Here is a 17,557-nt window from a genome sequence, read left to right as displayed (position 1 = left end):
TTTTTCCACACCAAAAAAAAAAAAAAAAAAAGATTTACCATAGTGTGCATATGCCATTTACATATTGTACTGATGTTACAGAATTACTAATATTATTGTTATTATTAGCGTGAATAATTTTTGTAATTTCTTTTTTACACCCCCTGTTAAATTATTGTTGTTGTTGTTGTTGTTGTTGTTGGTTTTTTTATTTATTTTGCCGAACACCACTGGCACCACCACCAGACTCGTGCTAGCACTGGTACCACACTGGTTCCACACTGGGGGCGACTATACCAAAAGTGTTTGACAACCATCCATATATTAAAGCTAGACAATAAACCCCCAAGTTTTTTATTTGACAGGGACAAAACATCTCTTACATCTCTTGTTTTTTATTTATTGGTATGCTAAATTCACTGGTTGTAAGTCTTCCCATAAGATCCGACTGCTTCTACATTGTTATATCTTTCTTTTTCATGCAATATTGAACCCACCGGTTAACTCTAAAATGTATCAACTGATTGATATGTTAATACTTACCCTATAAGATTCTATCTATTTGCCCTTCTCTCCCCCTATTACTTTATTGGCTGTTAAAAACAGTTTGCAGTTTGTTGTAAAATTCTATTCAAGTTTCTTTTTTTTTTTTCTTGGGTTATAAAAGGTTGCAATTAAAATTTTTATTGTGATTTATTTACTGAAATTTTTTTTTTTTTTTTTGTTTTTTCCTTGTGTCTTTGCCGATAATAAAAAAAAAAAGGGGCACATTTTTTCTTTTCTACACAAAATGACTTAAGCACTACCACCACCACCACCAGTTTTTTTGTTTTTTATTCCACGTTAAACCTAATCGCAAACTTAATGTTTTTTTTTTTTTTTTTTTCTCTTCGGTACCGCGACAGGCGTGCTACACAACAAATAATTGTCACCCACTCACTACCACCACGATAACCTTAGAACTTAACTTAACCAGCCCACACGCACACGCACACAATTGTTTTTCCGCTTGTGAATTTATCCAGGTCTCCCCCACTCTGTCTGTCCCCCCCCTTCATACAAAATGGATAAATTTCATGTATGATCTTAAATCAGTTTTAAATTTCCATGGGTCTATCTTTCTCTTCTAGTTAATTAATTGATTGTATGTTTGCTATTACATTTCTATAATCGGTTAAAATTATCTTGTAAAGAACATTATTTGTGGTGGTTAGATTCACGTGGTATTATTCATTCCATTCCATTCATTCACTAACCATAACAAATAATAGCTGTTATTATTATTATTATTACACAAGAAAAATCGAGACGAGGGATGAAAAAAAAAAAATAAAAAAAAAACAAACAAAAAATGTTTTACTCGGCCCGCCCGCCTTATTTAGAACAATATTATTATTATTGTTATTATTTCTTTCGTCTAACATTGGCTCGAATGAATACAATTGGTAGCTCTTGTTCACTAAACTAAACAATAGGCTTTATTATTATTACCGGGTTTCATTTTCTTTCCCGCCTTTTTCCCCTGGACATTCTCTGTCCTACTATTACTATTATTTGTGGGCTAGACCGCCATGACCGCGCCACCATCACCACCACCACTTGTATTAATGTGAAACCCGCCTTATATTCAAACACTGCTACTACTACGCCTTCTCACATAATATCTTCTTGTTATTGCCACTCGGTCAGTTTCTTTTTTTCTTTACCCCTTATTTTCTTTGCATAGAACGAAAAATTTTTTGCCAAAAATAAATATTTGATAAAGAAATGACCTGGGGTTTATAAAGGAACTGAATCTCCAGGAATAGATAGATAATAACTAATGTTGGTTGGTCAGCCTATTAAGTAGTAGTTGGGACTGTGATATCACTATCAAATGTTTCAAAATGGAATCCTCTATTGTTAGTATTGTTTGTTTCAGATTTTATATCCAACGTGATCCTTCTTTTTTTTTTTTTTTTATCAGCTGATCGTATGTGTTGCGTTTGAAATTGATTTGATTATTCCGATTGTTGCAAAAAATACAATCCAGGTCCAGGAACAAAGCAAACAAGGTTAGGTTAGGTTAGGTTGTTTCGTTTTTTTTTTTTTCTTTTTTTTTTTCTCCAATTCTTGTTGCAAACTAAGAATCTAATTTATTTGTTTGTTAGGGTATGAACTGATGGCCTTTGATTCTGGTCAATTCTCAGAAATGATGTTGTAGCTATTAAAGTCATAAATTAATTATCCACAAAGATAAACAAAACTCTCTTATTGGAATATTCAAAAAAAAGTAGAGTACCCCCATTAAGCTTGGTTTGCTTCGGATTAATTAATCGGTGTTAATTCCGACTAAGCGAGTTCGATCTGGTGGTGGTACCCAAAAATATCTCGGCGTTGCTAATAGCAACCAACCAACCAACCAACCGACAAAAAATTGACAGGGACCCGCCAGTGCAGCGCAGCTCAACGCAACCGTTGTATTTTGTAGATACACCCGTCCAATATTTATTCCATTGACCGCTACCAATCATAAAATCTCAATACCTCAATACTTCAATAATAATTTTTGATATTCACCATAATGTTTTGTGAAAGATTCTCTTTCATCCTGTTATTTGTGAATCATGTGGAGGGAAATAGACAAATAACAATTTTTTGTTTTGCAGTTAAAATGTTCGCGTTGTAGATTAAAGAAATGTGCATATGTTCTAGACCTTATTCCTTTCATTCCATCCTTCCTTCCTTCCAGCTCTGGGCTTAACGCGTATTATCTCGTTAGGAGTATAAACAAACAAACAAACAAACCACAAACCTTCCCTTCAACAGTTGTTGTTGTTACTATTAGATTGAGTTTAACGTTCAAATTCGAAATATCAATCGAATTAATGTAATTGCTACATTAATTTTAGAATCTTATCGTGAAATGGAACTTGACTCTCTTATTTTCCGACCAAAATAGAACATTGACAGGCTATTGACTATTTCTTTTACTTGGTGATTATAACTAAATTGATCCCTAGTAGGTCCCCCCCATCCCCCCTTCCTCCCTTCCTCCCAACTTTGTATTATATTGATTCATTCATTGTTGGTCTTTGTCTCTGAATAGACAAACCATATAATAGTCGTGTAAATCACGCTCAATTGAAATTGAAAAAAACGAATTTTTTTTTTCTTATAACCTTTGTAATTAACATTAACATTAACATTAACATTAACCAGCCAGCAAACCCGCAAACTGACAAACTGACAAACCGCGCCAAAAAAAAAAAGAACATGGGGTGCAAAAAAAACAATACAGAGTTTAAAAATACATTTAAGTTTTTGTGCATGAGGCGGACATATTTACACAAAAATACAAATTTCTTTTTAAAAAAAAATAAAAAAGAAGAAAAGATTTTCTCATTTATCTTGAACACACAAACCCTCACACAAACCCTCACCCACACACTCACAGCACAGCACAGCCTGGATTATGGAATTTAATAATTTTGATTTTGACTTCTTTGAAAATATCAACACTTCTGATTTATAGAAACACCAAAAAATAGACAAAGACGACATTTGTGTGTCGTATTTGGTAGTTCTCCATCTATCTGATATTACTACTACTACTACTACTATGTTCACTAATAAATGAAAAAGAAAAATCATTTTTTGATATTGAATAAATCTTGATATGCGCATATGCGTATCAATTGTATGATGATAATTTCGGTAACTGAAATTAGCAACTTTCTATAAAAGACCAAATTTTGTTTGCTTTGCTTTTTCTTTGCTTTTGCTTTGGTTTTGTTTGCTTTTGCTCGGGATTATATTATTATAATGTGTACATTTCATCATCATCATCATCATCATCGGAAGTTTGCTCTTCGCGACATTTAAAATCACATTCTTTTGTTTTTGCCATCATCGTTTTTAAAGCAACAGCAGCAAGGGATGTTTGATTATAATCTTTGATGTGATGACAACAGCAATACCAGTCATCAAAAATAATAAGAAACTTATCTTTCATTGACTTAGAAAGTGTAAATCATCACCAATAATCAATTATTATTGTTGTTGTTCTTGTTGGTGGTGGTGGTGGTGGTGGTTGTTTTTAGTTGTCAGCGCTACCCTTTTGATTATTGTTTGAAAATATCAAAAAAAAAAAAGCACTCAAACAAAGTATTGCAAGTAGGGTAATATTATGAATGATCGTTACAACGATGTATTCTATTTTTTTTTTAAAAAAAAAAAAAAAAAAAAAAAAAAAAGTTCTATAGAACGATGATTGGTAATAGCAACCAAAAATAATTATTCAAAAGTTTATTGTAATTTTCACTGGTAATGTGTGATGTTGAATGAACGTTTGAATTGTTGTGATGGTGAATTTCAATAATGGTAATATCCTACTATTTTTCTTAGAGATGATGCCTTATGTAATGAAGGCGTATTGTGGTATTATTATTAACATATTGATGGTTCAATTCTTGATTGATTATTAGGATCTTTGATATTCTCTACATATAAAACGAAACATGACTAAAACTGTTGGTGATTTTTCTTATATTTTTAGCAGAAGTTTTGATTTTTGATTAAAGTTTTTCCGACTATAGGTGTCAAAATTTCTGATGTGTTATTTTTTTTTTTTTTTTTTCGCAACCAAAGAATCATTTCAGACTTGAATAGTTATTATTATTATTTCTATAATTAACAATCCGAAAACTTGAACTTGACAAGACATATCAAAAGAAGAAAAACAACATACCCCAGTCCCACAATGTTTTTATTAGAAGTAATTATATTTTCATCAGCATAACATGAAAGTTTTACCAACAACTTTTGAATGGTGATATATCACAAACGTACTCTTTTCTAACAATTTCCAAATTGCAAAAAAAAAAAAAAAAACAAACAAAACCAAACATAGGAAAGTAATAAGTAAATAAACTTAGCAAGTAAAAGGAAGAATAGGAGGAGACAAAGAAGAGATAGAATATGGTAAAAGAAAAAAAAAAATATATTCTGCCTCCCCTTTATGGTTTTTTTTTTTTTTTACACCAACGGTGTTTTTGATGTTTCTTTTTTGAAATTTGTATTCCTTTAATCTTTCAAATTAGATATTTCTATATACATGTCTACTACAACTAATAAACTCATTTATAAATCCATCAATCAAGATCAAAAAATACAATCCAATGAAATCAAAAGAAATGGAAAATTGTCATTACCAATATCTTCAACTATTCATCCATATCTACTGAAACAATCACGAACTTGTCCATCACAACTTCATGATAAAATGTCCTTAATACCCAAAATTCCTAGGAATAAACAACTATTATCATCATCATCTTCTTCTTCTTATCAAAATCCTCAAAGTTTACATAAAATTTCTCAAGATGATTCATTTTCATTTATAAATTTTAATGAATTTGAATTTTCTCAACGAGGGACTTTATTAAAATCAAAAACAAGAACATCAAATCAATTCTTTCTTACCAAAAACCCTAACCCTAACCATATTTACAACAACCCCAATTTCCATAATCAAAATAATGATAATAATAATAATAATAGTGGAAGTAGTGATACTATAAATAATGATATTACTACTACTAGTAATAATAATAATAACTTTGAAACTAATGATTGTAGTATTTTTTCAACCCTTGAAGAAAACCAGAAAAGAATTGACACCACCACCTCCACCACCACCATCAACAACAACAACAACATTAGTAACGAACTAGTAGATACATTATCTATTGTTTCATCTAATTTAATAGTTGATGATAAATATAGATTGAATATTATATCTGATGATGCCTCATTTCAACCATCACATGGGAATTTTTTCCACACTGCTACCACCACCTCCACCAACAACAACAATAATAATAACAACAATAACAACAACATTAATAATGGCACAATAACTACAACCATCTCAACAGCAGGAGGTAATGTTGGGAATAGTATGATTACGCCTACAGAAAGTACTAAAGTAGTGGTGGGGAAAAAGTTGATTGATCGATTACATCATAGTTTAATTGATTATACTAGTGATCATGTACTGATTGAACAAGGATCAATTGATTCTAGTATTGAATCAAGAGAAAGTTATGATTGTAAATTTAATATTCATCACCATCACAATTACAAAGAAAAAGAAGAAGAAGAAGAAGAAGAAGAAGAAGAAGGAGGAGAATTTGGTAATAATAAATGTTATCAGAATATTATTCATCATAATGGAATTCAATATAACAATACTGGTAATAATATTGTTGATAATGAGATACCTCCATCACCATCAATATCATCACCATCATCATCATACATGCAAGATCAACCATCATTAGATTTATTACTATTATCACCTCAAAAATCACCAATAATAACTTCTCATCATCATCATCAACAACAGAAATATAAACGAAAATTACCAACAACAACAGCAACTACAACTACAACAACAACACCCAGAGTTTCAAAATTATCATTATTAGATTCACCAAATCCAATGATTCCTACAATATCATCGAAATTTCTGTCAACAATATTGATTGATGATCCCATGACTATAAATAATAATTTAATGACTAATGCTATATATCAATCAAAATTGATCGATCATCAACATCATCAACATCATCATCAACAACAACAAGAAGAAGATTGTCAATGGGAACCATTTCAAGAATCTTCAGCAACAACAACAACATCATCATCAACAAGAACTATATCAATAGCTTCAAAACATGGATCATTAACTAATGTGATACAATTGATGAAGAAAAAAGTTCGACATTTATATAATAATGTTGTTCATAATAAAGTTAGTAAAAAAAAAGAATTAATTTCTGAAATATCAAAAATAGATGATAAAAGTAATACCAGTAGGAAGGACAAAACCGAAATCTTTGAAATGAAGAGTGTTATCAGTGATGATGATCATGAAATGAAATCAAATATTGGTACTATTATTACTACCACCACGCAGAACAAGAAGAAGAAGAAGAAAAAAATAAAGAATAATAATACAATCAATATTGAAAATCATTATACTACTACTACTACTAATAATAGTAATAATAATAATAATAATCCCAAATTAACTGAATTTAGATCATCATCATCATTTAATACCACATTAAATCGAAATATAATAACTGGCATAAATCATGATAATATGTCTAGTAATGGAAGTATAATAAATGAAGGATATGATAAAGATGAACAATTAACAGGAGCATTACTTTATATAATTAGTGAATATCCCCAAGAAGAGGAAGAGGAAGAAGAGGAGGAAGAAGAGGTTGGTGAAGTACAACAAAATCATACTATTAAATCAAAAGAAACATTACCTCATGATGAAGATCGCTTAATGGGGAAATTAGAAGAAAGTTCAAATGATGGTGATGATGAACAAAGTAATTCCAATTTACATAGCATAGAAAGTTTTCATAACCAACAACAACAACAACCACAAGAAGTAAGGGAACAGATGATGAGGGAAGAAGAAAATGATACTGAAAAAGAACAACAAGAAGATTTTTATGATAATAATGATAGTAATACTAGTTTAGAAAATTTTTATGGACTTGATAATGAATTCTTATTCAATAGTATAACCATTAAATGAATATTGTTGATTGTTAAGTACTTTTTTTTTTTTGCAGTCAATTGTATATTATGATTTTCATTCTTTCCTTTTTTTTCTGAATCTAAAGTAAAGAAGATAAAATAATAATATTGTCTAATTCTTGTACCTGAAAATTTCATGTACTATTGTTGTTGTGGTTGATGATGTATGATTCTCTTATCTTTAAAACAATAAATAAATATTATTATTTTTTATAGATCTGGAAAAATTAATTGTTTGAATAAGTACTATAATCAATATGAAACAATTAAGAGAGATAACAAATAAAATAAAATAAAATACCAATTTGATTCTGATTTTAATTGGTTACTGATTAAACAAGAGAGATAAATATAAACAAAACTCATGATGATGATATGATTCAAGGCAAAGAAATTTTTTTTTCTTTTCATATCTTCTTCTTCTTCCTCCATTTTCTTTGCTTATCAATTTGAGAGCAAAAAAAAAAAAAAAAAAAAAATTCGGTGATAAATGTCCAGTTTGGTTTGAGCCATAGTTTTATATCAAAGGAACTACAATAATAATGACTCAAACGATATACAAGTAGAAAAGAAGACTATACATATTTCAATTATCTGATAATCAGAATTGTCCAGAAACAAGAATTCCTCAGCACATTGATAATCTTGGCCTTGGGCGTTGTATAATAGAAATTGATAAACAACTATGGTCGTGTGGTTTGCCCTACTTTAATTAAATTTATGACTGTTAAGATTTTTATTTTTTTTTTTTCTCTCTCTCTTTCTCTTTCTCTCTCTCTGTCTCTGTTTTGATAAATGCCGTTCACTACCCACCTACCCACAGTTTTCATTATTCTTTTCTTTTCTTTTCCAAAATCAAGTTTCCCAAGTTTTCTATCATTTCTTTTTACTACTTCTCTTTTATACCATCACATATCTATATCCTTTTCTATAATGGCATATTCTACAGGTAGAGGAGGTGCTGGTAATATACATTCCAATAAAAATAAAACATCAGAAAATAATGTTCTAACTCCGCAAAAGTCCAAAACATTTTCCCCACAACAATCAAATGACGATGGAACACCACTTCAAAAAGTAACATCACAGAATAAACGAGTATATTATTCCACTGGTAGAGGTGGTGCTGGTAATATAAAAACTTCAGATCAATTACCTTCACCAACTTTAATCCCCCAAGGTTCTAATACTCCTCATTTACACACAGCTAAAGTTTCCACTGGTCGAGGCGGATATGGTAATATGGTAAATAATGATGATCCTGAATTAACTAGAAAACTACAGGATGTTGATGGAGAACCAGCATCACCAAAAGATGATCTTTATGCTATAACATCAAATAAATCATTCAGTGTAGGTAGAGGTGGATTTGGTAATGTCATTTCTAAAAGTAGATCTACAGATAGTCAAAAAGATGGCAATGGTGGTGGTAGTGGTGGTAATGGTGCCATAGTGCCGGAATTATATACCGTGACTTCTCAACCGGAGAAAAAGGTTAAAAAGAAACATGGATTTTTAGGTAAAATAAAAGAGATATTCACATAGAAGACCTTCCCACCTGTACCTTTCTTATACTTAATAACAAATATATTTAATGATGAATTTACAAGAAACAAATGTCTTGTCTTTTTTTTTTTTTTTTGTTTCTTAAATGTATTCTGAACATTATTCTTACTTTTGTAATATACCAACCTATTTATTTATTGGGATAATAAATAATCTCTAACTTTATCTAATGCTTTATATCTATGACTAATTGAATTCTTCACTTTTTTATCCATTTCAGCATATGTTTGTTCAAATCCATTAGGTTGGAAAACTGAATCCCATCCAAAATTAGTGGGTCCTCTACTTTCCACAATTTTACCTTTAGTAATACCTTGGAAAATCTTAACTTCATTACCAGGTCCTTCACAATATCCAAATGTACAAATAGCTTTAGCCAGTTTATCTTCAAATCCAATCAACATCTTTACTAATCCACTTAATCCAATTGATTGAACAAACCATTTGATATATGGTCCTGGTAAATCATTATATGCATTGAATCCAAGACATGTATCTTCAACCAATACTGGTCCATTAATCACTTTAGCAGCAGCTTGAGCTTTATGAATAGTTACTTGTTCAATTGTTCCTTGAACTTCATCAAGATCGACTGATTGATTAGTAATGGTGAACTTGCCAACTTTATTACTAGATTCTGAAGAAGAGGAAGACGACGAGTCAGTTCCCGAAGTGGCCAAAATTGCAATTACTTCTTTTAATTTATTAGCATTACCAGTAACAAATGTAATTGTAGACATGATTAAAAGAATAAAGTTGATATATATATGGAGATAATGAGTTTTTCAAAGTCTTTCTCATTTGTCTTTTTTTTTTTTTTTTTTTTTTTTTCTTTCCCACCAAATATCAGGTTCATAAACTACTACCAATTAGTCAACAGATATATGACTAATTGATTTCTACCTATAACAAAAATCCATTGAATATATATGTTTAATTACCATTTAAATATTTACAGAAAAGAATAGAATATGCAATATACATATATACATCTACAATATTAACCTAAGAAACACTAATCTCCTCTCCAAGTCCATTAATCTAATTCATCAACATTTCAAACCTATCTTTCTATGGGGTCCTTTATTTACCTAATCTTTTTCTTAATGCTCTTTGAGCCTTTCTTCTTTTCTTATATTTATGTTTCTTCATTTTCAATCTTCTTTTTCTTAAAACCGATAATGCATGCATAGTATTACTATCATCGTCTTCAACCGTATCTAAATCATATTCTTTTTGTTCTATAAATGACTGGAAATTAACGGTGTGTGGTCTATTATATTGGAATAATAATGAATTGGATGTTGTGGAAGTAGATGCTAGTATGGTAGGTCTTTGAAATACTGTTCTGCTGATGGTGGTGGTGGCAGTGGTGGTAGTAGAAGCAAATTGTTTGAATACTGACACCCCAATAGTCAATTTTGGTGGGAATCTAAGTATTGATCTAAGCATGATTTTCAAAAGATCAATAATAGGTTAGGCTTCGGGTGGGTGGGTAACTAACTAATTGATCAAATGCTCTTTTAGATTGAATACGAAATTTTTTTTTTTTTTTTTTTATTCCTTCCTCTCTTGGGTTGGGCGTTGGACTTGTTTTTGTTTGGTTAGAAAATTTTCAAAACCACCATAGTTTATATACAGGATTTGATTGCAAAACTATCATAAGAGAAGTATCCATCACCACAATCATCTCAAGTAATTGTAAACCACTATAAACTCCAATTCTTTAATAATCATACATGTATACATCTATCAAAAAAAATAAAAAAAAATCTTATATAATCTATAAAAAATGGTATTTTAGTCATATTCAAACATCAATCTCAATATTCATAACAATATCATCAGAACATTCAACAATAAACCCTGTTTCACCACTAATTCGATTACTTGAACTAACTTTCCCCGACATTTCAGTTTTCCAATTTCTCATATCATATTTCAATCCATAACTAGTTAGTACAATAGGTGTTGAATTACTTAATGGTAATAATCCACATGTTGGTGGTAATCCATCATCTTTATGGAAAGTCAATCTATTGGTAAAACTAACATAATTGACTCCCTTTTTCAATAAGAAAATTATATCATTAACAGTTATGAAAAATACTGTAACTGTAGGATAAATTTTATTCATTATATATAATTGATTAATTGATTGCACTGTTTGATCAAACCTTCCACCAATGGCATTAAGAACATATATTGTAATATCAATACCACGATTAGTATGATCTAAACTGTCCCATAATTTAGCTAATCCATCGACATTATTAACAGATTCAAACCAATTTCCATTCTCATGATTTAATTGATAATGTAATTGAATACAATGTATTGATTTGGTGAAATCATTATAATATTCACTCGATTGACGAATGGTCTTACTTCCATGTGATTGATAATATGCTTTCACATCAGGAGAAATTGAATCAAAATCACCAACTATATAATCGGGTATATAATCACTTCGTTGTAAATTTGGGTGATGATGATTGTTGTTGTTGTTGCTAAAATATTCATATAAACTATCAGCTCCTCCATCAGCACATACTATGATTTCACATTTGTTCCATAATGATATCAAATCAATGGTGATTTTTTGATTCAAAATAAGTAAAACATTGTGATTGGTTTGTGATGTAGTTGTCTTACTGTCATTGTCATTATCGCCTTCGAGATATACAAATGGTTGGATATGATTATATGATGATAAGTCTGAAGGTGGAGAAATTACCAAACTATCAGGTTGTTCAATTACTTGTTCTATTAATGCTGATTCTTGTGACATAGTTCCCATCCATTTAATGCCTCTTTTTTTTTTTTGTCTTGTGATAGTAAGTGGTGGTGATGATGGTGGTGGTTTGAACTAAAACGGACTAAAGATAAACCAAGGCAAAAACCACACCAGAACAGAACAGAAATGTGAGAAATTTGTTGAAAATTGAAAACCCACACCAAAAAAAAAAAAAAAATGAGAACTGGTTCAATTCCTTAATACCATCAGTTGCTGCTACATTAAACAATGAGTGTGCCGGCACCGGAAGATATCCGTCCATCAACGTCGAATGGTGATCAATCAATTAAAGATACAAACAAACCAGCTGCGTCTACTTCAGTATCCACTAATGCCCCACCACCACCACCAACCTCTAGCACTACCAACAACAACAACAACAACAACAACAACAACAACAACAACAACAATAACGACAACACTCAAGCATCTCAACAACCACAAGAAAAGAAAGAAAAGATCATTCCAAGAGATGTCAGACTTCTTCATTTAATCTTTGCCACTCATGCAGTTCACAATTATCAAGATCATGTGCCACTACAACTAATGGATTTTGCTCATAGATATACAAAATCAGTTTTAAAGGATGCCCTTGTATATAATGATCATTCCAAACCCATTAATACCAATACAAATTTGAATTCAAATACCAATGCTACCGTTAATACTGATGATATAAGATTAGCAATTGCAGCTCGAAGTAATTATCAATTCAAACCAGTTCCTCCTAAAGAATTGTTATTGGAATTAGCTCAAGAAAGAAATAGTCGACCATTACCACCAGTTATTCCAAGATGGGGGTTAAATTTACCTCCAGAAAAATATTGCTTAACTGCTAAAGATTGGGATAGTATTTATGATGAACCTGATGAAGATAATGTTAATAATCAACTGCTGCAACAAAAGAATAAGAAATTGAAAACTAAATAGAGATTAAAAAAGATGTTGTATATTTATATATATATATACGTTATGTAACAATAGTACTAGTAAATTATACGATTATAAACAAAAATGGAAAGGAAAGTCGGTTGATTCATACCTAAACTAAATAGAATTGTAAATGGCTATGCTATTAACTATTAATGCTGACATAATGAAAAAAAAAAAAAAAAAAAAAAAAGAAACCTTTGCGGGACGAAATCAAACACAACAACAAATCAGAAAAAAAAAAAAAAAAAGAGGACAACAACAACGTGAACAACAACCACTTCAACATCAAACTTACAATTAAAGTGTATTTGTATTAGCCAAACCTACCATGCTACCTCCAACATTATCATCAATTCCTGAAGTTAAAGAAGAATATCCAGGTGCATGTTTGATTGAAAGAACTGCTAGATTACCTCAATTTATAGAATTGGGACCACCAGATTTATGTAATATTCATAAATATTCTGTCAATGCTAAACGTGAAAATGAAATTGGAACTTTTTTATATTTTACAGGAGTTGATACTTCAAATACAGCATCAATTGCTGCTCATTTACAAAATATTGCCAATTTAATGACAAATAAACTGCAATATTGGTTTGGTGAAAAGAAACATTGGAAAGTACCTGAATTGACTTATTGTACTTTTAATGCTTTTTCAAAAATTGATTTAAGAGTTACAGTACATATCCCAGGGAAATTTGAAATGCAAATTATTGGTCAAGATGGTAAATTAATAAATGATAAATTAACTGATGAAGAATTGGATAAATTATGGTCTGAAACTTTTCTTACATCGATTGTTAGAGCTGTTTTAGAAAGTGAAGATGGTGATGAAGTGAATAAAGTTGGTGGATTAGTTGAAGTTAGAAAGATTAATCCTTTTAATAATGGAATCACATCAAAAGAATTATTAAATAATTTCTTATTAGCTTTTGAACAATTGTTTTTCCAAGGAGTTAAATTGGGTTGTAATGTTGAAATTCCTCAACCTACTATAATCAATAATTATTTGGTTGATGGATTTATTAAAGTTATTCAATTGACTCAAAGTTATGATCGTGGTATTGAAGTTTTGCAAAAGTTACATAAAGTTGAACCAAGTGTGATTTCTTTAATCGCTAAATTACAACTTTTAAAACAAGATGAAATTGAAGCAGTTAAAACTATGAATCAAGGAATTCAAGAAAATAGAAGAGATTCTGATTTATTGGTTTTACAAGCAGAATTTTGTTTGGAAAAGAAAAAACCTGAATTGGCATTAGAATTGGCTAAACAAGCAGTGAAATCATCTCCATCTGATTTTAAAACTTGGGCCATATTAGTTCAAATTTATACTAAATTAGGAGATTTTGAAAACGCTTTGTTGACATTAAATTCATGTCCAATGAATTCTCATAAGGAGAAATATTTTTTGAAAAGAGTAGTACCAATTAAATCTAATGATGATTTACATTTACCTTCACCAACAGATGTAACTTTAGATCAAGTATCTAATTTACAGAGTAATGAAATCAGTTATGAACAAAGAAATTTAGATCCATCTTTAGTCAATTTACCAGCAGGGAATTTGAAATCTACTTTTGCTAAAGCTTATGATTTATTGACTGAGATTGTGGTAAAGACTGGATGGGAATCATTATTAAAATATCGTGCAAAAGTTTTTGTGATGGAGGAAGAGTATCGTAAAGATCGACAAAGTTCTGCCACTGGGGTTGGGGTTGGGGTTAATGGGTCCCAGACACGTAAGAACTCTACAACTTCAACTGCTAATAATGGCACTGAAGCACCACCAACTACATCGGCGACTGCCAATACTACATCTCCACCAGATTCTGATGCTGCCTCCACTGTTGCTATCAAATCACCAGGTCCATCTAACGACACTGAAGACACTACTTCTAATGTTTCATATGATGACGAGTTTAGAAAGAAAAGATTATGTGAAAGATGGTTAGATAATCTTTTTATGTTATTATATGAAGATTTACGTGCTTACACAATGTGGCAAGCAGAATCTTTACATTTCCAAGCCCAACAAATGGAATATAAAAAAACTACATTGGAATGGGAAATTTTGGGAAGTATTGCATTTAGATTAAAACATTTCAAAGAAGGTTCAATTGCATTTGCCAATGCATTAAGTGGAAGATTTTCTGCCAAATCACAACGTGAATTGTTAAAATATTATCTTATGGAACGATCGAAATTATTATCGAAAAATTCTTCCAATCAAAGCTCAACATTTATTCATAGTTATACAAAAATGATGAATCAATTAAATGAAAAAATATTGGAAAGTATTATCAAATTGCTTGTTTGGAATCATAGATGGTATTCTGATTTTTCTTCATTTTTATTATTGACATTAAGTGATTTGGTTGCTTGGGAAGGGTCGGTTAAAATCAATTCTTCAGTGACAGCACTCTATAGTGAAGCCAAAACATCATCATCATCAACCTCAACTAGTAACACTTCGAATGATCACATTAGTAATCACGGGATAATTGAGATGATGACAGATTTAGATAATGATTATATCAAATTGTATAATCTTCACAATGCTGATGAATAAAACACATAAATACGGAGTTTTATACTTTGCTATATTTTCCATTGAAATTTGAACATTAGAAAGTTGGAAGGTTTTTTGGAATAACAGTAATTAATTAATAATTGGTATTCATGTGTTTTGTTGTTTTTTTTTCTTTCTTTGTTTCTTACTTTCTTACTTTAATATAGAATTTGATTTTATTAATAATAATATTTATTTTATAATAATAATAACCTTTACAGAGTTTTAAGTAAGGTTGCATGAATTGCGAAATCAGAAAATAAATTTTTTAGTTCGTTATCAAGTCACGTGCTTTTGAATAATTTCAAGAGTTCATTGCAAAACAATATCATTCTTGGTGGTAGATTTGATAAAACAATTTATTCTTTGTATAAATCTTTGTTCTTCTACATTTATACTATTCGAAACCATAGAAGTTTCTAAATTTTTATATATACATCTATTCAAGAACTGACAAACAAACAAACAAACAAACAAACAACATCCCATCATGTATGCTAACCAAAGATTATCAATGTTTCAAAGTCATCTTGACCATAAACAAAAACGAACAATTCCATCATTTCCCTTCCTGTCGATAGAAGAACAAGAGAAATATGAAGTATCAAAATCTTTGAACCATGTAACAACCTTGAAGAGCACAAATTTAAGGGTTTTACCATCTCCATCACCACTGGTCTATTCACTTGGGATTGGCTCAAACTTTTCTACTGATTCCGTACAGCAACAAGAAAGACCATCTCCTCCACCACCGCGTCGTTTGATTTCTAAGCTTCCAATTACTCCAATCTCACCAACACCAGAACCGGATGCAGTGGAAACTAAATTAGTTTTGAATGATGTAGTAAAGGATTTCCATAATGGTAAAGTACTATGTCTCAGTAAAGACGACGACGAGGAAAAGATAGAAATAGATAATGATTCTGTCATTTATGATACTATAAATGAAATTTCAGAAGATAAATTTACTACCAACTATGATGCCATTATATTGAATAAATTAGGACAAGAATCAAGTTATGAAATAAGTACTTATTTGAAGAATTTACATAATGATACTGTTGTGGTAATAAGAGATGAATTTGAAATTGATAATGACAATAATAATAATGAAAAGTTAGATTTTGATTTTTATGTGGATTTGGAAAACTCTGTTATTGTTGATATTACTAAACGTAAATGAATAGATAAAGATATCAAAGCTTATAGAATATGTTCATATACAAACTATGTACATAATAATATATAGTATGAACGATAAAATCAAAAATATGAAATCATTACTTTCATTTGGGAATAGTTAATCATAAATAATTCATTAACAATAATAACAACAAACCAAAATCTCCTTTAATCCTCTTTTTCGTCATTGGATTCTTTCTCCTCAATGAAACCTTGTTTGGCTAATTCACGTAATTCTTTCTTACTTTCTTCTAATCTTTGTTTTCTTGCCTGTATGATGGAATCTCTTCTTTCCAATTCTTCAATCCATAATTTTTCTCTTTGCTTAGCCTTTTCTCTTAATTTGTCTTCTCTAATTTGTTTATGTTCTGATGTTTCAGTACCATAATAAAACCCACCACCAACTAATGCCACTAAAGTAGCCAATTGAAATCCTATACGATAACGGAAATATCTTTGTGTTTTCAACTTTTCTCCTCGTTTCATAGATCTGGCTGCTAATAATACTGCTCCAGCAGTTAATAAAGATCCCAAAGGTACAAATGGTTGTTGTTTAGATTTCTCCCACATTTTTTGAAGAACATCTGGTTCTCTAGTTAAAGGGCTTGTGTTAGTATATGGTAATGATTCATGTTCAAACCCCGGCAACACCTACAAATGCTCTTTTTGTACCTAAGAAAAGAACTTGGCAGAAATTTCTGTACATACTCTTCTTCTCCATATGACATGGATGATGGAAGTCTAACGGACATGGTTTGCTTTGTATATATCTAGGTTGTGTGGATGGGTGTATGTGGAATAAAAGATAGAGTCAGGAATTGAATAATTTTTTATTTTTTTTTAATTTAACATTTTTCTTTTTTCATGGTACGATTTGCTTCGATAAGAATATGCGGGATTCGAACAAAATCAATATG

General features: G+C 30.4%; 9 protein-coding genes across 9 annotated transcripts; 5 read left to right on the top strand and 4 right to left on the bottom strand. All coding sequences in view use genetic code 12, as the record gives it.

Moving 5' to 3' along the window:
- Positions 1–5,074: 5,074 nt before the first annotated feature.
- On the top strand, positions 5,075–7,585 carry CD36_53610 (conserved hypothetical protein; the record flags this gene model as incomplete). The annotated part of the gene is made up of 1 exon (XM_002420611.1): positions 5,075–7,585. One exon carries the CDS (start codon positions 5,075–5,077, stop codon positions 7,583–7,585), a length of 2,511 nt encoding a protein of 836 aa, XP_002420656.1.
- A 797-nt stretch (positions 7,586–8,382) lies between these two features.
- CD36_53600 (uncharacterized protein ydl173w homologue, putative) lies at positions 8,383–9,132 on the top strand (the record flags this gene model as incomplete). The annotated part of the gene is made up of 1 exon (XM_002420610.1): positions 8,383–9,132. One exon carries the CDS (start codon positions 8,383–8,385, stop codon positions 9,130–9,132), a length of 750 nt encoding a protein of 249 aa, XP_002420655.1.
- Positions 9,133–9,287: 155 nt separating this feature from the next.
- CD36_53590 (deoxyribonucleoside triphosphate pyrophosphohydrolase, putative) lies at positions 9,288–9,893 on the bottom strand (the record flags this gene model as incomplete). Its single annotated transcript, XM_002420609.1, has 1 exon — positions 9,288–9,893. One exon carries the CDS (start codon positions 9,891–9,893, stop codon positions 9,288–9,290), a length of 606 nt encoding a protein of 201 aa, XP_002420654.1.
- A 343-nt stretch (positions 9,894–10,236) lies between these two features.
- Positions 10,237–10,605, bottom strand: CD36_53580 (conserved hypothetical protein; the record flags this gene model as incomplete). The annotated part of the gene is made up of 1 exon (XM_002420608.1): positions 10,237–10,605. One exon carries the CDS (start codon positions 10,603–10,605, stop codon positions 10,237–10,239), a length of 369 nt encoding a protein of 122 aa, XP_002420653.1.
- Positions 10,606–10,963: 358 nt separating this feature from the next.
- CD36_53570 (thiamine pyrophosphokinase, putative) lies at positions 10,964–11,953 on the bottom strand (the record flags this gene model as incomplete). Its single annotated transcript, XM_002420607.1, has 1 exon — positions 10,964–11,953. The coding sequence occupies one exon, from the start codon at positions 11,951–11,953 to the stop codon at positions 10,964–10,966; it is 990 nt and encodes a 329-aa protein (XP_002420652.1).
- Positions 11,954–12,178: 225 nt separating this feature from the next.
- On the top strand, positions 12,179–12,880 carry CD36_53560 (subunit of TFIID and SAGA complexes, putative; the record flags this gene model as incomplete). The annotated part of the gene is made up of 1 exon (XM_002420606.1): positions 12,179–12,880. The coding sequence occupies one exon, from the start codon at positions 12,179–12,181 to the stop codon at positions 12,878–12,880; it is 702 nt and encodes a 233-aa protein (XP_002420651.1).
- Positions 12,881–13,211: 331 nt separating this feature from the next.
- CD36_53550 (bud site selection protein, putative) lies at positions 13,212–15,458 on the top strand (the record flags this gene model as incomplete). The annotated part of the gene is made up of 1 exon (XM_002420605.1): positions 13,212–15,458. The coding sequence occupies one exon, from the start codon at positions 13,212–13,214 to the stop codon at positions 15,456–15,458; it is 2,247 nt and encodes a 748-aa protein (XP_002420650.1).
- A 490-nt stretch (positions 15,459–15,948) lies between these two features.
- Positions 15,949–16,641, top strand: CD36_53540 (conserved hypothetical protein; the record flags this gene model as incomplete). The annotated part of the gene is made up of 1 exon (XM_002420604.1): positions 15,949–16,641. The coding sequence occupies one exon, from the start codon at positions 15,949–15,951 to the stop codon at positions 16,639–16,641; it is 693 nt and encodes a 230-aa protein (XP_002420649.1).
- Positions 16,642–16,808: 167 nt separating this feature from the next.
- CD36_53530 (hypoxia-induced protein, putative) lies at positions 16,809–17,392 on the bottom strand (the record flags this gene model as incomplete). The annotated part of the gene is made up of 2 exons (XM_002420603.1): positions 16,809–17,232; positions 17,349–17,392. 2 exons carry the CDS (start codon positions 17,390–17,392, stop codon positions 16,809–16,811), a joined length of 468 nt encoding a protein of 155 aa, XP_002420648.1.
- Between the last annotated feature and the right edge of the window lie 165 nt (positions 17,393–17,557).

This window comes from Candida dubliniensis, chromosome 5 (assembly GCF_000026945.1).
Source record: "Candida dubliniensis CD36 chromosome 5, complete sequence".
Classification (NCBI taxonomy): domain Eukaryota; kingdom Fungi; phylum Ascomycota; class Pichiomycetes; order Serinales; family Debaryomycetaceae; genus Candida; species Candida dubliniensis.
This window is presented reverse-complemented; position numbering and strand designations above follow the sequence as displayed.